This window comes from Salvelinus fontinalis, unplaced genomic scaffold, assembly GCF_029448725.1.
Source record: "Salvelinus fontinalis isolate EN_2023a unplaced genomic scaffold, ASM2944872v1 scaffold_1559, whole genome shotgun sequence".
NCBI lineage: Eukaryota > Metazoa > Chordata > Actinopteri > Salmoniformes > Salmonidae > Salvelinus > Salvelinus fontinalis.
The window spans coordinates 3,982-27,500 of NW_026601768.1; the positions used below are offsets into that span (position 1 = coordinate 3,982).

Sequence of the window (23,519 nt, forward strand, 5' to 3'; positions counted from 1 at the left end):
CTTTACCCGCTTCACCCTCTTCTCTTCTTCACCCTCTTCTCCTCCTCCGCTTCACCCTCTTCTCCTCTTTACCCTCTTCTCCGCTTCACCCTCTTCTCCTCTTTACCCTCTTCACCCTCTTCTCCTCTTTACCCTCTTCTCACCCTCTTCTCCTCTTCTCCCTCTTCTCCTCTTTACCCTCTTCACCCTCTTCTCCTCTTTACCCTCTTCACCCTCTTCTCCTCTTTACCCTCTTCTCCGCTTCACCCTCTTCTCCTCTTCACCGTCTTCTCCTCTTTACCCTCTTCACCCTCTTCTCCTCTTTACCCTCTTCTCCGCTTCACCCTCTTCTCCTCTTCACCCTCTTCTCCTCTTTACCCTCTTCACCCTCTTCTCCTCTTTACCCTCTTCTACTCCTCCGCTTCACCCTCTTCTCCGCTTCACCCTCTTCTCCTCTTCACCCTCTTCTCCTCTTTACCCTCTTCACCCTCTTCTCCTCTTCTCCCTCTTCTCCTCTTTACCCTCTTCACCCTCTTCTCTTCTTCACCCTCTTCTACTCCTCCGCTTCTCCCTCTTCTCCTCTTTACCCTCTTCTCCGCTTCACCCTCTTCTCCTCTTCTCCCTCTTCTCCTCTTTACCCTCTTCACCCTCTTCTCCTCTTCTCCCTCTTCTCCTCTTTACCTTCTTCACCCTCTTCTCCTCTTCACCCTCTTCTCCTCTTTACCCTCTTCACCCTCTTCTCCTCTTTACCCTCTTCTCCGCTTCACCCTCTTCTCCTCTTCACCCTCTTCTCCTCTTCACCCTCTTCTCCTCTTCACCCTCTTCACCCTCTTCTCCTCTTCACCCTCTTCTCCTCTTTACCCTCTTCTCCTCTTCAACCTCTTCTCCCTCTTCTCCTCCGCTTCACCCTCTTCTCCTCTTTACCCTCTTCACCCTCTTCTCCTCTTCACCCTCTTCTCCTCTTCACCCCCTTCTCCTCTTTACCCTCTTCTCCTCTTCACCCTCTTCTCCTTTTTACCCTCTTCACCCTCTTCTCTTCTTCACCCTCTTCTACTCCTCCGCTTCACCCTCTTCTCCTCTTTACCCTCTTCTCCTCTTTACCCTCTTCACCCTCTTCTCATCTTTACCCTCTTCACCCTCTTCTCCTCCTCCTGTTCACCCTCTCCTCCTCCTCCTCCTGTTCACCCTCTCCTCCTCCTCCTCTTCACCCTCTCCTCCTCATCCTCTTCACCCTCTCCTCCTCCTCCTGTTCACCCTCTTCTCCTCCTCCTCTTCACCCTCTCCTCCTCCTCCTGTTCACCCTCTCCTCCTCCTCCTCCTCCTCTTCACCCTCTCCTCCTCCTCCTGTTCACCCTCTTCTCCTCCTCTTCACCCTCTCCTCCTCCTCCTCTTCACCCTATTTTTCTTCTCCTCTGCACACCCTCTTCTCCTCTTCGCCTTCTTCTTCTCCCCCTTCTTCTCCTCTTCCTCTTTTAGATTCTTATTGTTTCTTCTCAATTCTTGCCTTCATCATCTTCTTCTTTGTGTCTTCTTCATTATCATCTTCTTCTTCTGATAGAGCTAGTGGTTTGTGAGGAGGATGGGAGAATTCTCTTATAAGTTAAAACAAGGAATCCACATACAGAAATCCCCATTGTGGAGACTGCAACAAGTGTGTTGACATCCATAATAAACTGTAAACTTATTTTAGTCAAAGTAATGACCAATTTCTCTTCCTGATGAGATCATCTCTGGTGACAGCAAATTACAGAGAACGGCAGAGAGCGGAACGGACCAAAGCTTCCAGCTCCCTCCAAGCCAGCGCTGTGTACACACACACACACACACACACACACACACACACACACACACACACACACACACACACACACACACACACACACACACACACACACACACACACACACACACACACACACACACACACACACACACAGTCTTGTACAGCTAACCTTGTGGGGACACACAATTCAGTCCCATTCAAACACCTATTTTCCCTAACCCATAACTCTAAAACTAACCATAGCTCCTAACCCTTAACGTAATTCTGACCCGAACACTAATTCTAACCTTAACCCTAAACCCCCGAGAAATAACATTTGACCTTGTGGGGACTAACAAAATGTCCCCAGCTGGTCAACTTTTTGTTCGTTTACTATTCTTGTTAGGGACTTCTGGTCCCCACAAGAATAGTTAAACACGTCCACACACAAAACACACACACACACTAAACATACAGAGATTGTAATCCGGTAATGGCATGTTGAGTCGGCAAATGAGAGTGGGAGAGAGAGAGAGAGAGAGGGAGAGAGAGATACAGAGAGAGAGAGAGAGAGAGAGAGATACAGAGAGAGAGAGACAGAGAGAGAGAGAGACAGAGAGAGAGGGCCCTTCTCTTTCCTGGGTTCTGTTACCCCTGTACTTCAAAGGCAGCCGGCGAGGCTTAGGAACAAAAGCCTGGGGCATGAAAGGCTGCATGGTGGAGAGTTATCTGTGTTGGTTATTACCATTCAGCTGCAGGATTAGCCTACTCTCCCTCTGCCCGCCTTGTGTACCTTTCCCTTCATCAAACGCTTTAACACTGGGAAGCATTCACTGCATAGAGGGAACATCGCTGTCTCCCCTTTCCTCTCTCCCTCTTTCATCTCTCTGTTCTGGGCTCTCTCTTTTTTTTCCCCTGTGTGTGTTCTGCCATGCCTCCCCAATCACTTGACAAGAGAGACAGAGAGACCACATGTCATCTAGACAGAGAGACCACATGTTATTTAGAGAGAGGGACAGCATGTCATTTAGAGAGAGAGACCACATGTAATTTAGAGAGAGGGACAACATGTAATTTATAGAGAGAGACCACATGTCATTTAGAGAGAGAGACCACATGTCTTTTAGAGAGAGAGACCACATGTCATTTAGAGAGAGAGACCACATGTCATTTATAGAGAGAGACCGCATGTCATTTAGAGAGAGAGACCACATGTCATTTATAGAGAGAGACCGCATGTCATTTAGAGCGAGAGACCACATGTCATTTAGAGAGAGGGACCACATGTCATTTAGTGAGCAAAACCACATGTCATTTAGAGAGAGAGGCCACATGTCATTTAGAGAGAGAGACCACATGTCATTTAGAGAGAGGGACAACATGTAATTTATAGAGAGAGACCACATGTCATTTAGAGAGAGAGACCACATGTCTTTTAGAGAGAGAGACCACATGTCATTTAGAGAGAGAGACCACATGTCATTTATAGAGAGAGACCGCATGTCATTTAGAGAGAGAGACCACATGTCATTTATAGAGAGAGACCGCATGTCATTTAGAGCGAGAGACCACATGTCATTTAGAGAGAGAGACCACATGTCATTTAGTGAGCAAAACCACATGTCATTTAGAGAGAGAGGCCACATGTCATTTAGAGAGAGAGACCACATGTCATTTAGAGAGAGAGAACACATGTCATTTAGAGAGAGTGACCACATGTCATTTATAGAGAGAGACCGCATGTCATTTAGAGCGAGAGACCACATGTCATTTAGAGAGAGAGACCACATGTCATCTAGAGAGAGAGACCATATGTCATTTAGAGAGAGAGACCACATGTCATTTAGAGAGAGAGACCACATGTCATTTAGAGAGAGAGATCACATGTCATTTAGAGAGAGAGGCCGCATGTCATTTAGAGAGAGACCGCATGTCATTTAGAGAGAGAGACCACATGTAATTTAGAAGGAGAGACCACATGTCATTTAGAGAGAGGGACAACATGTCATTTATAGAGAGATGTCTTTTAGAGAGAGAGACCACATGTAATTTAGAGAGAGAGACCACATGTCTTTTAGAGAGAGAGACCACATGTAATTTAGAAGGAGAGACCACATGTCATTTAGAGAGAGAGAGACCGCATGTCATTTAGAGAGAAGGACAACATGTCATTTATTGAGAGAGACCACATGTCTTTTAGAGAGAGGGACCACATGTCTTTTAGAGAGAGAGACCACATGTCATTTAGAGAGAGACCACATGTCTTTTAGAGAGAGAGACCATATGTCATTTAGAAGGAGAGACCACATGTCATTTAGAGAGAAGGACAACATGTCATTTATTGAGAGAGACCACATGTCTTTTAGAGAGAGGGACCACATGTCTTTTAGAGAGAGAGACCACATGTCATTTAGAGAGAGACCACATGTCTTTTAGAGAGAGAGACCACATGTCATTTAGAGAGAGAGACCACATGTCTTTTAGAGAGAGACCACATGTCTTTTAGAGAGAGAGACCACATGTAATTTAGAAGGAGAGACCACATGTCATTTAGAGAGAGAGAGACCGCATGTCATTTAGAGAGAGAGACCACATGTCTTTTAGAGAGAGAGACCGCATGTCATGTAGAGAGAGAGACCGCATGTCATTTAGAGAGAGAGACCACATGTCTTTTAGAGAGAGAGACCACATGTCATTTAAAGACACAGACCACATGTCATTTAGAGAGAGGGACCGCATGTCATTTAGAGAGAGAGACCACATGTCATTTAAAGAGAGAGACCACATGTCATCTAGAGAGAGGGACCGCATGTCATTTAGAGAGAGAGACCACATGTCATTTAGAGAGAGAGACCACATGTCTTTTAGAGAGAGAGAGACAACATGTCATCTAGAGAGAGAGACCACATGTCATCTAGAGAGAGGGACCGCATGTCATTTAGAGAGAGGGACCGCATGTCATTTAGAGAGAGGGACCGCATGTCATTTAGAGATCGAGACCACGTGTCCTTTAGAGCGAGAGACCACATGTCATTTAGAGCGAGAGACCACATGTCATTTAAAGAGAGAGACCACATGTCATTTAGAAAGAGAGACCACATGTCATTTAGAAAGAGAGACCACATGTCATTTAGAGAGAGACCACATGTCATTTAGAGAGAGATCACATGTCATTTAAAGAGAGAGACCATATGTCATCTAGAAAGAGAGACCACATGTCATTTAGAGCGAAAGACCGCATGTCATTTAGAAAGAGAGACCACATGTCTTTTAGAGAGAGAGACCACATGTCATTTAAAGAGAGAGACCGCATGTCAGTTAGAGAGAGAGACCACATGTCATCTAGAGAGAGAGACCACATGTCATTTAGAGATCGAGACCACATGTCTTTTAGAGAGAGAGACCACATGTCATTTAGAAAGAGAGACCACGTGTCATTTAGAGAGAGAGACCACATGTCATTTAGAGAGAGAGACCACATGTAATTTAGAGAGAGAGACCACATGTCATTTAAAGAGAGAGACCACATGTTATCTAGAAAGAGAGACCACATGTCATTTAGAGCGAGAGACCGCATGTCATTTAGAAAGAGAAACCGCATGTCATTTAGAGATCGAGACCACGTGTCTTTTAGAGAGAGAGACCACATGTCATTTAAAGAGAGAGACCACATGTCATTTAGAAAGAGAGACCACATGTCATTTAGAGCGAGAGACCGCATGTCATTTAGAGATCGAGGCCACATGTCTTTTAGAGAGAGATACAACATGTCATCTAAAGAGAGAGATTGCATGTCATTTAAAGAGAGACCACATGTCATCTAAAGAGACAGACCACATGTCATTTAGAGAGAGGGACCACATGTCATTTAGAGAGAGAGACCGCATGTAATTTAGAGAGAGGCCGCATGTCATTTAGAGAGAGAGACCACATGTCATTTAGAGAGAGGGACCGCATGTCATTTAGAGAGAGAGACCACATGTCTTTTAGAGAGAGAGACCGCATGTCATTTAGAGATCGAGACCACATGTCATTTAGAGAGAGAGAGACCACATGTCATCTAGAGAGAGGGACCGCATGTAATTTAGAGAGAGAGACCACATGTCTTTTAGAGAGAGAGACCACATGTCATTTAGAGAGAGAGACCACATGTCATTTAGAGAGAGAGACCACATGTCATTTAGAGAGAGAGACCACATGTTATTTAGAGAGAGAGACCACATGTTATTTAGAGAGAGAGACCACATGTCATTTAGAGAGAGAGACCACATGTCATTTAGAGAGAGAGAGACCACATGTCTTTTAGAGATCGAGACCACATGTCATTTAAAGAGAGAGACCACATGTCATTTAGAAAGAGAGACCACATGTCATTTAGAAAGAGAGACCACATGTCATTTAGAGCGAGAGACCACATGTCATTTAAAGAGAGAGACCACATGTCATTTAGAAAGAGAGACCACATGTCATTTAGAAAGAGAGACCACATGTCATTTAGAGAGAGACCACATGTCATTTAGAGAGAGATCACATGTCATTTAAAGAGAGAGAGACCATATGTCATCTAGAAAGAGAGACAACATGTCATTTAGAGCGAAAAACCGCATGTCATTTAGAAAGAGAGACAACATGTCTTTTAGAGAGAGAGACCACATGTCATTTAAAGAGAGAGACCGCATGTCAGTTAGAGAGAGAGACCACATGTCATTTAGAGAGAGGGACCACATGTCATCTAGAGAGAGGGACCGCATGTCATTTAGAGAGAGAGACCACATGTCATTTAGAGAGAGAGACAACATGTCATCTAGTGAGAGGGACTGCATGTCATTTAGAGAGAGAGACCACATGTCTTTTACAGAGAGAGACCACATGTTATTTAGAGATAGAGACCACATGTCATTTAAAGAGAGAGACCACATGTCATTTAGAAAGAGAGACCACATGTCATTTAGAGAGAGAGACCACATGTCATTTAGAGAGACAGACCACATGTCATTTAGAGAGAGAGACCACATGTCATTTAAAGAGAGAGACCACATGTTATCTAGAAAGAGAGACCACATGTCATTTAGAGCGAGAGACCGCATGTCATTTAGAAAGAGAAACCGCATGTCATTTAGAGATCGAGACCACGTGTCTTTTAGAGAGAGAGACCACATGTCATTTAGAGAGAGACCACATGTCATTTAGAGAGAGATCACATGTCATTTAAAGAGAGAGACCATATGTCATCTAGAAAGAGAGACCACATGTCATTTAGAGCGAAAGACCGCATGTCATTTAGAAAGAGAGACCACATGTCTTTTAGAGAGAGAGACCACATGTCATTTAAAGAGAGAGACCGCATGTCAGTTAGAGAGAGAGACCACATGTCATCTAGAGAGAGAGACCACATGTCATTTAGAGATCGAGACCACATGTCTTTTAGAGAGAGAGACCACATGTCATTTAGAAAGAGAGACCACATGTCATTTAGAGAGAGAGACCACATGTCATTTAGAGAGAGAGACCACATGTAATTTAGAGAGAGAGACCACATGTCATTTAAAGAGAGAGACCACATGTTATCTAGAAAGAGAGACCACATGTCATTTAGAGCGAGAGACCGCATGTCATTTAGAAAGAGAAACCGCATGTCATTTAGAGATCGAGACCACGTGTCTTTTAGAGAGAGAGACCACATGTCATTTAAAGAGAGAGACCACATGTCATTTAGAAAGAGAGACCACATGTCATTTAGAGCGAGAGACCGCATGTCATTTAGAGATCGAGGCCACATGTCTTTTAGAGAGAGATACAACATGTCATCTAAAGAGAGAGATTGCATGTCATTTAAAGAGAGACCACATGTCATCTAAAGAGACAGACCACATGTCATTTAGAGAGAGGGACCACATGTCATTTAGAGAGAGAGACCGCATGTAATTTAGAGAGAGGCCGCATGTCATTTAGAGAGAGAGACCACATGTCATTTAGAGAGAGGGACCGCATGTCATTTAGAGAGAGAGACCACATGTCTTTTAGAGAGAGAGACCGCATGTCATTTAGAGATCGAGACCACACGTCATTTAGAGAGAGAGAGACCACATGTCATCTAGAGAGAGGGACCGCATGTAATTTAGAGAGAGAGACCACATGTCTTTTAGAGAGAGAGACCACATGTCATTTAGAGAGAGAGACCACATGTCATTTAGAGAGAGAGACCACATGTCATTTAGAGAGAGAGACCACATGTTATTTAGAGAGAGAGACCACATGTTATTTAGAGAGAGAGACCACATGTCATTTAGAGAGAGAGACCACATGTCATTTAGAGAGAGAGAGACCACATGTCTTTTAGAGATCGAGACCACATGTCATTTAAAGAGAGAGACCACATGTCATTTAGAAAGAGAGACCACATGTCATTTAGAAAGAGAGACCACATGTCATTTAGAGCGAGAGACCACATGTCATTTAAAGAGAGAGACCACATGTCATTTAGAAAGAGAGACCACATGTCATTTAGAAAGAGAGACCACATGTCATTTAGAGAGAGACCACATGTCATTTAGAGAGAGATCACATGTCATTTAAAGAGAGAGAGACCATATGTCATCTAGAAAGAGAGACAACATGTCATTTAGAGCGAAAAACCGCATGTCATTTAGAAAGAGAGACAACATGTCTTTTAGAGAGAGAGACCACATGTCATTTAAAGAGAGAGACCGCATGTCAGTTAGAGAGAGAGACCACATGTCATTTAGAGAGAGGGACCACATGTCATCTAGAGAGAGGGACCGCATGTCATTTAGAGAGAGAGACCACATGTCATTTAGAGAGAGAGACAACATGTCATCTAGTGAGAGGGACTGCATGTCATTTAGAGAGAGAGACCACATGTCTTTTACAGAGAGAGACCACATGTTATTTAGAGATAGAGACCACATGTCATTTAAAGAGAGAGACCACATGTCATTTAGAAAGAGAGACCACATGTCATTTAGAGAGAGAGACCACATGTCATTTAGAGAGACAGACCACATGTCATTTAGAGAGAGAGACCACATGTCATTTAAAGAGAGAGACCACATGTTATCTAGAAAGAGAGACCACATGTCATTTAGAGCGAGAGACCGCATGTCATTTAGAAAGAGAAACCGCATGTCATTTAGAGATCGAGACCACGTGTCTTTTAGAGAGAGAGACCACATGTCATTTAAAGAGAGAGACCACATGTCATTTATAGAGAGAGAGACCACATGTCATTTAGAGCGAGAGACCACATGTCATTTAGAGATCGAGGCCACATGTTATTTAGAGAGAGACCACATGTCATTTAGAAAGAGAGACCACATGTCATTTAGAGCGAGAGACCGCATGTCATTTAGAGATCGAGGCCACGTGTCTTTTAGAGAGAGATACAACATGTCATCTAAAGAGAGAGATTGCATGTCATTTAAAGAGAGACCACATGTCATCTAAAGAGACAGACCACATGTCATTTAGAGAGAGGGACCACATGTCATTTAGAGAGAGAGACCGCATGTATTTTAGAGAGAGGCCGCATGTCATTTAGAGAGAGAGACCACATGTCATCTAGAGAGAGGGACCGCATGTAATTTAGAGAGAGAGACCACATGTCTTTTAGAGAGAGAGACTACATGTCATTTAGAGAGAGAGACCACATGTCATTTAGAGAGAGAGACCACATGTCATTTAGAGAGAGAGACCACATGTTATTTAGAGAGAGAGACCACATGTTATTTAGAGATAGAGACCACATGTCATTTAAAGAGAGAGACCACATGTCATTTAGAAAGAGAGACCACATGTCATTTAGAGCGAGAGACCGCATGTCATTTAGAGATCGAGGCCACATGTCTTTTAGAGAGAGATACAACATGTCATCTAAAGAGAGAGATTGCATGTCATTTAAAGAGAGATCACATGTCATCTAAAGAGACAGACCACATGTCATTTAGAGAGAGGGACCGCATGTCATTTAGAGAGAGAGAGACCACATGTCATTTAGAGAGAGACCACATGTCATTTAGAGAGAGAGACCACATGTCATTTAGAGAGCAAAACCACATGTCATTTAGAGCGAGAGACCACATGTCATTTAGAGAGAGAGACCACATGTCATTTAGAGCGAGAGACCACATGTCATTTAGAGCGAGAGACCACATGTCATTTAGAGCGAGAAACCACATGTCATTTAGAGAGCAAAACCACATGTCATTAGTTGTTCAGCTGTTCTCCGTTCATGTGTGTTGCATGCAGAGTTCTTCTCTGAGACATCAGCTGTTGTTCTCCGTTCATGTGTGTTGCAGGCAGAGTACTTCTCTGAGACATCAGCTGTTGTTCTCCGTTCATGTGTGTTGCAGGCAGAGTACTTCTCTGAGACATCAGCTGTTGTTCTCCGTTCATGTGTGTTGCAGGCAGAGTACTTCTCTGAGACATCAGCTGTTGTTCTCCGTTCATGTGTGTTGCAGGCAGAGTACTTCTCTGAGACATCAGCTGTTGTTCTCCGTTCATGTGTGTTGCAGGCAGAGTACTTCTCTGAGACATCAGCTGTTGTTCTCCGTTCATGTGTGTTGCAGGCAGAGTACTTCTCTGAGACATCAGCTGTGTTCTCCGTTCATGTGTGTTGCAGGCAGAGTTCTTCTATGAGTTCCAGACTCTGCGCTCCATGGATCTGGACATCATGGACAACCCCACGGTGAACGTTCCTCTCCTGGGCTCTGTACCACGTCGGCCCTCAGGTGAGACAGGAGCCGGTGAATCCATGCTACCTTCTCAGTGTTGTTGTTTATTGAACACATGAGACTGAACAACAAGCAGGAAAGAGTGGAGGAGTGTGAGTCAGCAGCCCAGCGCTAACCACTAGACCACACAGGCCACTACAGTCAAACAGCTTGAAATCAGTCATAATAGCTTACAATCAGTCATAATAGCTTGAGATCAGTCATAATAGCTTGAAATCAGTCATAATAGCTTGAAATCAGTCATAATAGCTTGAAATCAGTCATAATAGCTTGAAATCAGTCATAATAGCCTGAAATCAGTCATAATAGCTTGAAATCAGTCATAATACCTTGAAATCAGTCATATGAACTTGAAATCAGTCATAATAGCTTGAAATCAGTCATAATAGCTTGAAATCAGTCATATGAACTTGAAATCAGCCATAATAGCTTGAAATCAGTCATATGAATTTGAAATCAGTCATAATAGCCTGAAATCAGCCATATGAATTTGAAATCAGTCATAATAGCCTGAAATCAGCCATATGAATTTGAAATCAGTCATAATAGCCTAAAATCAGTCATATGAATTTGAAATCAGTCATAATAGCCTGAAATCAGCCATACTCAGCATACTGATTACTGCGTTGTAATGTGATGTTTCTGTGTGTTTTAAGTGGTGCAGGTGGGCTTCCCGTGTTTAGGAGGCCAGGACGGCGTAGCAGCGTTTGAGGTCACCATACTGGTCATGGACGCCGGCGGGAACATCATCCTGAGGACACCTCACAACGCCATCTTCTTCAAGACCTGCCAGAGAGGTGAGGATGCAGCTCCCAGAGTTTCATTTACACTTTTAACATGTTACCTCTGTTTTGAATGGTCCACTAGAAGAGGAGGTGAGTGGAGAGGAGGGGAGGGGAGAGGAGAGGAGAGTGGGGGAGAGGATGGGAGGGGAGTGGAGAGGAGAGGAGAGGAGTGGAGTGGAGAGGAGAGGAGAGTAGGGGAGAGGAGAGGAGAGGAGAGGAGAGGAGAGGAGAGGAGAGGAGTGGAGAATATTGGCTCTCATTATCACCAGAGATGATTGGCTAGCTCTCAGCATCGCCAGAGATGATTGGCTAGCTCTCATTATCACCAGAGATGATTGGCTAGCTCTCAGCATCACCAGAGATGATTGGCTAGCTCTCAGCATCGCCAGAGATGATTGGCTAGCTCTCAGCATCACCAGAGATGATTGGCTAGCTCTCAGCATCACCAGAGATGATTGGCTAGCTCTCAGCATCACCAGAGATGATTGGCTAGCCCTCAGCATCGTCAGAGATGATTGGCTAGCTCTCAGTCTGCATTACCCTGTCTGATTTAGCCCTATCTCTGCTGCTGCTGACTGGATATTATAACATTACCCTGTCTGATTTAGTTCTACCTCTGCTGCTGACTGGATATTATAACATTACCCTGTCTGACTTAGTTCTACCTCTGCTGACTGGATATTATAACATTACCCTGTCTGATTTAGTTCTACCTCTGCTGCTGCTGACTGGATATTATAACATTACCCTGTCTGATTTAGTTCTACCTCTGCTGCTGCTGACTGGATATTATAACATTACCCTGTCTGATTTAGTTCTACCTCTGCTGCTGACTGGATATTATAACATTACCCTGTCTGATTTAGTTCTACCTCTGCTGACTGGATATTATAACATTACCCTGTCTGATTTAGTTCTACCTCTGCTGCTGCTGACTGGATATTATAACATTACCCTGTCTGATTTAGTTCTACCTCTGCTGCTGCTGACTGGATATTATAACATTACCCTGTCTGATTTAGTTCTACCTCTGCTGCTGACTGGATATTATAACATTACCCTGTCTGATTTAGTTCTACCTCTGCTGCTGCTGACTGGATATTATAACATTACCCTGTCTGATTTAGTTCTACCTCTGCTGACTGGATATTATAACATTACCCTGTCTGATTTAGTTCTACCTCTGCTGACTGGATATTATAACATTACCCTGTCTGATTTAGTTCTACCTCTGCTGCTGACTGGATATTATAACATTACCCTGTCTGATTTAGTTCTACCTCTGCTGCTGACTGGATATTATAACATTACCCTGTCTGATTTAGTTCTACCTCTGCTGCTGCTGACTGGATATTATAACATTACCCTGTCTGATTTAGTTCTACCTCTGCTGCTGACTGGATATTATAACATTACCCTGTCTGATTTAGTTCTACCTGTGCTGCTGCTTACTGGATATTATAACATTACCCTGTCTGATTTAGTTCTACCTCTGCTGCTGACTGGATATTATAACATTACCCTTTCTGATTTAGTTCTACCTCTGCTGCTGACTGGATATTATAACATTACCCTGTCTGATTTAGTTCTACCTCTGCTGACTGGATATTATAACATTACCCTGTCTGATTTAGTTCTACCTCTGCTGCTGACTGGATATTATAACATTACCCTGTCTGATTTAGTTCTACCTCTGCTGACTGGATATTATAACATTACCCTGTCTGATTTAGTTCTACCTCTGCTGACTGGATATTATAACATTACCCTGTCTGATTTAGTTCTACCTCTGCTGACTGGATATTATAACATTACCCTGTCTGATTTAGTTCTACCTCTGCTGCTGACTGGATATTATAACATTAACCTGTCTGATTTAGTTCTACCTCTGCTGCTGACTGGATATTATAACATTACCCTGTCTGATTTAGTTCTACCTCTGCTGCTGACTGGATATTATAACATTACCCTGTCTGATTTAGTTCTACCTCTGCTGACTGGATATTATAACATTACCCTGTCTGATTTAGTTCTACCTCTGCTGACTGGATATTATAACATTACCCTGTCTGATTTAGTTCTACCTCTGCTGACTGGATATTATAACATTACCCTGTCTGATTTAGTTCTACCTCTGCTGACTGGATATTATAACATTACCCTGTCTGATTTCGTTCTACCTCTGCTGCTGCTGACTGGATATTATAACATTACCCTGTCTGATTTAGTTCTACCTCTGCTGCTGACTAGATATTATAAGATGTGGTACAACCACAACAGAAGTGGTTGAGATGCCCAGAGAGCAGGATGTATAGAGAGGTATAGAGACAGCAGGATGTATAGAGACAGCAGGATGTATAGAGACAGCAGGATGTATAGAGACAGCAGGATGTATAGAGACAGCAGGATGTATAGAGAGGTATAGAGACAGCAGGATGTATAGAGACAGTAGGATGTATAGAGAGGTATAGAGACAGCAGGATGTATAGAGACAGCAGGATGTATAGAGACAGCAGGATGTATAGAGACAGCAGGATGTATAGAGACAGTAGGATGTATAGAGAGGTATAGAGACAGCAGGATGTATAGAAACAGCAGGATGTATAGAGACAGCAGGAGGTATAGAGACAGCAGGATGTATAGAGACAGCAGGATGTATAGAGACAGCAGGATGTATAGAGACAGCAGGATGTATAGACACAGCAGGATGTATAGACACAGCAGGATGTATAGACACAGCAGGATGTATAGACACAGTAGGATGTATAGACACAGCAGGATGTATAGAGACAGCAGGATGTATAGACACAGCAGGAGGTATAGAGACAGCAGGATGTATAGACACAGCAGGATGTATAGACACAGCAGGATGTATAGACACAGCAGGATGTATAGACACAGCAGGATGTATAGAGACCGCAGGATGTATAGACACAGCAGGATGTATAGAGACAGCAGGATGTATAGAGACAGCAGGATGTATAGAGACAGCAGGATGTATAGACACAGCAGGATGTATAGACACAGCAGGATGTATAGAGACAGCAGGATGTATAGACACAGCAGGATGTATAGACACAGCAGGATGTATAGACACAGCAGGATGTATAGAGACAGCAGGATGTATAGAGACAGCAGGATGTATAGAGAGGTATAGAGCCAGCAGGATGTATAGACACAGCAGGATGTATAGAGACAGCAGGATGTATAGAGACAGCAGGATGTATAGAGAGGTATAGAGCCAGCAGGATGTATAGACACAGCAGGATGTATAGAGACAGCAGGATGTATAGAGAGGTATAGAGACAGCAGGATGTATAGAGACAGCAGGATGTATAGAGACAGCAGGATGTATAGAGACAGCAGGATGTATAGAGACAGCAGGATGTATAGACACAGCAGGATGTATAGACACAGCAGGATGTATAGAGCCAGCAGGATGTATAGACGCAGCAGGATGTATAGAGACAGCAGGATGTATAGAGACAGCAGGATGTATAGAGACAGCAGGATGTATAGACACAGCAGGATGTATAGAGACAGCAGGATGTATAGAGACAGCAGGATATATAGAGACAGCAGGATGTATAGACACAGCAGGATGTATAGAGACAGCAGGATATATAGAGACAGCAGGATATATAGAGACAGCAGGATGTATAGAGATGTATAGAGACAGCAGGATGTATAGAGACAGCAGGATGTATAGACACAGCAGGATGTATAGAGACAGCAGGATGTATAGAGACAGCAGGATGTAGACACAGCAGGATGTATAGAGACAGCAGGATGTATAGACACAGCAGGATGTATAGAGACAGCAGGATGTATAGAGACAGCAGGATGTATAGAGACAGCAGGATGTATAGACACAGCAGGATGTATAGAGACAGCAGGATGTATAGAGACAGCTTGATGTATATAGACAGCAGGATGTATAGACACAGCAGGATGTATAGAGAGGTATAGAGACAGCAGGATGTATAGAGACAGCAGGATGTATAGACACAGCAGGATGTATAGACACAGCAGGATGTATAGACACAGCAGGATGTATAGACACAGCAGGATGAATAGAGACAGCAGGATGTATAGAGACAGCAGGATGTATAGAGACAGCAGGATGTATAGACACAGCAGGATGTATAGAGACAGCAGGATGTATAGAGACAGCAGGATGTATAGATACAGCAGGATGTATAGACACAGCAGGATGTATAGACACAGCAGGATGTATAGAGACAGTAGGATGTATAGAGACAGCAGGATGTATAGAGACAGCAGGATGTATAGACACAGCAGGATGTATAGAGACAGCAGGATGTATAGATACAGCAGGATGTATAGACACAGCAGGATGTATAGAGACAGCAGGATGTATAGACACAGCAGGATGTATAGAGACAGCAGGATGTATAGAGACAGCAGGATGTATAGATACAGCAGGATGTATAGACACAGCAGGATGTATAGACACAGCAGGATGTATAGACACAGCAGGATGTATAGAGACAGTAGGATGTATAGAGACAGCAGGATGTATAGAGACAGCAGGATGTATAGAGACAGCAGGATGTATAGAGACAGCAGGATGTATAGAGACAGCAGGATGTATAGAGAGGTATAGAGCCAGCAGGATGTATAGACACAGCAGGATGTATAGAGACAGCAGGATGTATAGAGAGGTATAGAGACAGCAGGATGTATAGAGACAGCAGGATGTATAGAGAGGTATAGAGACAGCAGGATATATAGAGACAGCAGGATATATAGAGACAGCAGGATGTATAGAGACAGCAGGATGTATAGAGACAGCAGGATGTATAGAGACAGCAGGATGTATAGACACAGCAGGATGTATAGACACAGCAGGATGTATAGACACAGCAGGATGTATAGAGACAGCAGGATGTATAGAGACAGCAGGATGTATAGACACAGCAGGATGTATAGACACAGCAGGATATATAGAGACAGCAGGATGTATAGAGACAGCAGGATATATAGAGACAGCAGGATGTATAGAGATGTATAGAGACAGCAGGATGTATAGACACAGCAGGATGTATAGACACAGCAGGATGTATAGAGACAGCAGGATGTATAGACACAGCAGGATGTATAGAGACAGCAGGATGTATAGAGACAGCAGGATGTATAGAGACAGCAGGATGTATAGACACAGCAGGATGTATGGAGACAGCAGGATGTATAGAGACAGCAGGATGTATAGAGACAGCAGGATGTATAGAGACAGCAGGATGTATAGAGACAGCAGGATGTATAGACACAGCAGGATGTATAGACACAGCAGGATGTATAGAGACAGCAGGATGTATAGAGACAGCAGGATGTATAGAGAGGTATAGAGACAGCAGGATGTATAGAGACAGCAGGATGTATAGAGACAGCAGGATGTATAGAGACAGCAGGATGTATAGAGACAGCAGGATGTATAGAGACAGCAGGATGTATAGAGACAGCAGGATGTATAGAGACAGCAGGATGTATAGAGACAGCAGGATGTATAGAGACAGCAGGATGTATAGAGACAGCAGGATGTATAGACACAGCAGGATGTATAGACACAGCAGGATGTATAGAGAGGTATAGAGACAGCAGGATGTATAGACACAGCAGGATGTATAGACACAGCAGGATGTATAGACACAGCAGGATGTATAGAGAGGTATAGAGACAGCAGGATGTATAGAGACAGCAGGATGTATAGAGACAGCAGGATGTATAGACACAGCAGAATGTATAGAGACAGCAGGATGTATAGACACAGCAGGATGTATAGACACAGCAGGATGTATAGACACAGCAGGATGTATAGACACAGCAGGATGTATAGAGACAGCAGGATGTATAGAGACAGCAGGATGTATAGAGACAGCAGGATGTATAGACACAGCAGGATGTATAGACACAGCAGGATGTATAGACACAGCAGGATGTATAGAGACAGCAGGATGTATAGACACAGCAGGATTTATAGAGAGGTATAGAGACAGCAGGATGTATAGAGACAGCAGGATGTATAGAGACAGCAGGATGTATAGAGACAGCAGGATGTATAGAGAGGTATAGAGACAGCAGGATGTATAGACACAGCAGGATGTATAGAGACAGCAGGATGTATAGAGACAGCAGGATGTATAGACACAGCAGGATGTATAGAGAGGTATAGAGACAGCAGGATGTATAGAGACAGCAGGATGTATAGACACAGCAGGATGTATAGAGACAGCAGGATGTATAGAGAGGTATAGAGACAGCAGGATGTATAGACACAGCAGGATGTATAGAGACAGCATGATGTATAGACACAGCAGGATGTATAGAGACAGCAGGATGTATAGAGACAGCAGGATGTATAGAGAGGTATAGAGACAGCAGGATGTATAGAGACAGCAGGATGTATAGACACAGCAGGATGTATAGAGACAGACAGCAGGATGTATAGAGACAGCAGGATGTATAGAGAGGTATAGAGACAGCAGGATGTATAGACACAGCAGGATGTATAGACACAGCAGGATGTATAGAGACAGCAGGATGTATAGACACAGCAGGATTTATAGAGAGGTATAGAGACAGCAGGATGTATAGAGACAGACAGCAGGATGTATAGAGACAGCAGGATGTATAGAGAGGTATAGAGACAGCAGGATGTATAGACACAGCAGGATGTATAGACACAGCAGGATGTATAGAGACAGCAGGATGTATAGAGACAGCAGGATGTATAGAGACAGCAGGATGTATAGACACAGCAGGATGTATAGAGACAGCAGGATGTATAGAGAGGTATAGAGACAGCAGGATGTATAGAGACAGCAGGATGTATAGAGACAGCAGGATGTATAGAGAGGTATAGAGACAGCAGGATGTATAGACACAGCAGGATGTATAGAGAGGTATAGAGACAGTAGGATGTATAGAGACAGCAGGATGTATAGAGACAGCAGGATATATAGAGACAGCAGGATGTATAGACACAGCAGGATGTATAGAGACAGCAGGATGTATAGAGACAGCAGGATGTATAGAGACAGCAGGAGGTATAGAGACAGCAGGATGTATAGAGACAGCAGGATGTATAGAGACAGCAGGATGTATAGAGACAGCAGGATGTATAGAGACAGCAGGATGTATAGACACAGCAGGATGTATAGAGAGGTATAGAGACAGCAGGAGGTATAGAGACAGCAGGATGTATAGAGAGGTATAGAGACAGCAGGATGTATAGAGACAGCAGGATGTATAGAGACAGCAGGATGTATAGAGACAGCAGGATGTATAGAGACAGCAGGATGTATAGACACAGCAGGATGTATAGAGAGGTATAGAGACAGTAGGATGTATAGAGACAGCAGGATGTATAGAGACAGCAGGATGTATAGAGACAGCAGGATGTATAGACACAGCAGGATGTATAGAGAGGTATAGAGACAGCAGGATGTATAGACACAGCAGGATGTATAGAGACAGCAGGATGTATAGACACAGCAGGATGTATAGAGAGGTATAGAGACAGCAGGATGTATAGACACAGCAGGATGTATAGACACAGCAGGATGTATAGACACAGCAGGATGTATAGACACAGCAGGATGTATAGAGACAGCAGGATGTATAGAGACAGCAGGATGTATAGAGACAGCAGGAGGTATAGAGACAGCAGGATGTATAGAGACAGCAGGATGTATAGAGACAGCAGGATGTATAGACACAGCAGGATGTATAGACACAGCAGGATGTATAGAGACAGCAGGAGGTATAGAGACAGCAGGATGTATAGAGACAGCAGGATGTATAGAGACAGCAGGATGTATAGAGACAGCAGGATGTATAGACACAGCAGGATGTATAGACACAGCAGGATGTATAGATCAGTGATCATGGTCCTTCATCATCAGGGTGGAGGGTAAATACATCCCATGATAGATCTATAGATCCATATGTTACTAGGGTCTACATCCAAAATGGAACCCTATTCCCCACATAGTGCACTACTGTTGACCTGAACTCTGTGGGTGTTAGTGTACTAAATAGGATATGGGATGCCATTTGGGACATGGCCCATATGTTCCTGTCCTGCTGGAATGGATCAGAGCTCAGTGGAGAGGGGCTACTAGCTGCTGTCTGCTCACTTCCTGTGTGTGTGTGTGTGTGTGTGTGTGTGTGTGTGTGTGTGTGTGTGTGTGTGTGTGTGTGTGTGTGTGTGTGTGTGTGTGTGTGTGTGTGTGTGTGTGTGTGTGTGTGTGTGTGTGTGTGTGTGTGTGTGTGTGTGTGTGTGTGTGTGTGTGTGTGTTTGTGTGTGTGTCGAGGTCATGTCTTCCTGGTGTTCTCATGTTTAAAGCCTTGTCCTAATGGGGGAGGCAGAGGGGGGAGGGGCTTTGTGACCAGGGGAGGAGAGAGGGGAGTGAAGTTACCTGCCAATCAGCGTCCAGAACAAAAGCCATAGCTAGGGCATGATGTCATGGGAACTCTGCCAGCTGCAGATTGAGGCTGGAACAGGAGAGACACACCAGTACCCCCCCCCCCCCACACACTACACACACTAGTACCCCCTCACCACACACCAGTACCCCCCCCAACCACACACACCAGTACCCCCCACTACACACACCAGTACCCCCCCACCACACACACCAGTACCCTCCCCCCCACCACACACACCAGTACCCCCCCCCCCCCACTACACACACCAGTACCCCCCCCACCACACACCAGTAACCCCCCCCCCCCCCTCCCACCAGTACCCCCCACCACCACCACCACATGCACCAGTACCCCCCCCCCCCCCCCCCCCCCCCCACCACTACACAGGCACATAACCCCTGGGTTCATAAAACCAGGACTACAGACCAGGCACATAACCCCTGGGTTCACAAACCAGGACTACAGACCAGGCACATAACCCCTGGGTTCACAAACCAGGACTACAGACCAGGCACATTACCCCTATATAGACAGGGATGGGGTACTATATAGACAGGGTTGGGGTACTATATAGACAGGGTTCGGGTACTATATAGACAGGGTTGGGGTACTATATAGACAGGGTTGGGGTACTATATAGACAGGGTTGGGGTACTATATAGATAGGGTTGGGGTGCTATATAGACAGGGTTGGGGTACTATATAGACAGGGTTGGGGTACTATATAGACAGGGTTGGGGTGCTATGTAGACAGGGTTGGGGTACTATGTAGACAGGGTTGGGGTGCTATATAGACAGGGTTGGGGTACAGGGATGGGGTACCATATAGACAGGGTTGGGGTACAGGGATGGGGTGCTATATAGACAGGGTTGGGGTGCTATGTAGACAGGGTTGGGGTACTATGTAGACAGGGTTGGGGTGCTATATAGACAGGGTTGGGGTACAGGGATGGGGTACCATATAGACAGGGTTGGGGTACAGGGTTGGGGTACTATATAGACAGGGTTGGGGTACTATATAGACAGGGTTGGGGTACTATATAGATAGGGTTGGGGTGCTATATAGACAGGGTTGGGGTACTATATAGACAGGGTTGGGGTACTATATAGACAGGGTTGGGGTGCTATGTAGACAGGGTTGGGGTGCTATATAGACAGGGTTGGGGTACAGGGATGGGGTACCATATAGACAGGGTTGGGGTACAGGGATGGGGTGCTATATAGACAGGGTTGGGGGTTTACAGTTTAGTTACTGTTATATTGGTTCCATTTCACCAGACAAGCTCTGTCAAGCCCTGTCAAAGACCAGGTGTGGACCTCAGCTCCAGGCCGTGCTGTAGAAGGGAATTATACTAGCTTAGGGCACTTCATATCTGTTACAGGAAGCAGCGACACCAAACCAGACTTCATAAACCAGCTGTAATGTTCCGTGACCTTTCCTCCTTCCCAATGTGGGATGTGGTGTCAAAGTAGAAAAATATATATCTAGCTGTTTAAATCAAAATTAGTCCAAAAGGTTTTATAACAGCTAAGGCATGAACTGTGTCCCAATTGGCTCCATATTCCATACATAGTGCCACGCTACTGTATATAGCCTCTCTACTGTATATAGCCTCTCTACTGTATATAGCCTCTCTACTGTATATAGCCTCTACTGTATATAGCCTCTCTACTGTATATAGTCTCTCTACTGTATATAGCCTCTCTACTGTATATAGCCTCTCTACTGTATATAGTCTCTCTACTGTATATAGCCTCTCTACGGTGTATAGTCTCTCTACTGTATATAGCCTCTCTACTGTATATAGCCTTTCTACTGTATATAGCGTCTCTACTGTATATAGCCTCTACTGTATATAGCCTCTCTACTGTATATAGCCTCTCTACTGTATATATCCTCTCTACTGTATATAGCCTCTACTGTATATAGCCTCTACTGTATATAGCCTCTCTACTGTATATAACCTCTCTACTGTATATAGCCTCTCTACTGTATATAGCCTGTCTACTGTATATAGCCTCTACTGTATAAAGCCTCTACTGTATATAGCCTCTCTACTGTATATAGCCTCTCTACTGTATATAGCCTCTCTACTGTATGTAGCCTCTCTACTGTATGTAGCCTCTCTACTGTATATAGCCTCTCTACTGTATATAGCCTCTCTACTGTATATAGCCTCTCTACTGTATATAGCCTCTCTACTCTATATAGCCTCTCTACTATATATAGCCTCTCTACTGTATATAGCCTCTCTACTGTATATAGCCTCTCTACTGTATATAGCCTCTCTACTGTATTTAACCTCTCTACTGTATATAGCCTGTCTACTGTATATAGCCTCGCTACTGTATATAGCCTCTCTACTGTATATAGCCTCTCTACTGTATATAACCTCTACTGTATATAGCCTCTCTACTGTATATAGCCTCTCTACTGTATATAGCCTCTCTACTGTATATAGCCTCTCTACTGTATATAGCCTCGCTACTGTATATAGCCTCTCTACTGTATATAGCCTCTCTACTGTATATAACCTCTACTGTATATAGCCTCTCTACTGTATATAGCCTCTCTACTGTATATAGCCTCTCTACTGTATATAGCCTCTCTACTATATATAGCCTCTCTACTGTATATAGCCTCTCTACTGTATATAGCCTCTACTGTATATAGCCTCTCTACTGTATATAACCTCTACTGTATATAGCCTCTCTACTGTATATAGCCTCTCTACTGTATATAGCCTCTCTACTGTATATAGCCTGTCTACTGTATATAGCCTCTCTACTGTATATAGCCCCTCTACTGTATATAGTCTCTCTACTGTATATAGCCTCTCTACTGTATATAGCCTCTCTACTGTATATAGTCTCTCTACTGTATATAGCCTCTCTACGGTGTATAGTCTCTCTACTGTATATAGCCTCTCTACTGTATATAGCCTTTCTACTGTATATAGCGTCTCTACTGTATATAGCCTCTACTGTATATAGCCTCACTACTGTATATAGCCTCTCTACTGTATATATCCTCTCTACTGTATATAGCCTCTACTGTATACAGCCTCTACTGTATATAGCCTCTCTACTGTATATAACCTCTCTACTGTATATAGCCTCTCTACTGTATATAGCCTGTCTACTGTATATAGCCTCTACTGTATAAAGCCTCTACTGTATATAGCCTCTCTACTGTATATAGCCTCTCTACTGTATATAGCCTCTCTACTGTATATAGCCTCTCTACTGTATGTAGCCTCTCTACTGTATGTAGCCTCTCTACTGTATATAAGCCTCTCTACTGTATATAGCCTCTACTGTATATAGCCTCTCTACTGTATATAGCCTCTCTACTGTATATAGCCTCTCTACTGTATATAGCCTCTACTGTATATAGCCTCTCTACTGTATATAGCCTCTCTACTGTATATAGCCTCTCTACTGTATATAGTCTCTACTGTATATAGCCTCTACTGTATATAGCCTCTCTACTGTATATAGCCTCTCTGCTGTATATAGCCTCTCTGCTGTATATAGCCTCTCTACTGTATATAGCCTCTCTTCTGTATGTAGCCTCTCTACTGTATATAGCCTCTCTGCTGTATATAGCCTCTCTACTGTATATATCCTCTCTACTGTATATAGCCTCTACTGTATATAGCCTCTACTGTATATAGCCTCTCTACTGTATATAGCCTCTCTGCTGTATATAGCCTCTCTACTGTATATAGCCTCTCTACTGTATATAGCCTCTCTACTGTATATAGCCTCTCTACTGTATATAGCCTCTCT

General features: G+C 43.8%; 1 protein-coding gene across 1 annotated transcript in view; it reads left to right on the plus strand.

The window, feature by feature from the left end:
* Window positions 1–10,379: 10,379 nt before the first annotated feature.
* LOC129849600 (wnt inhibitory factor 1-like) overlaps window positions 10,380–23,519 on the plus strand; it is a gene marked incomplete at both ends in the record, with an annotated part of 20,092 nt that continues 6,952 nt past the window's right edge. Inside the window, 2 exons of the mRNA XM_055916413.1 lie at window positions 10,380–10,488; window positions 11,148–11,288. Of these exons, the coding sequence (XP_055772388.1) occupies window positions 10,380–10,488; window positions 11,148–11,288 (250 nt within the window). The remainder of the gene's footprint in view (window positions 10,489–11,147; window positions 11,289–23,519) is intronic.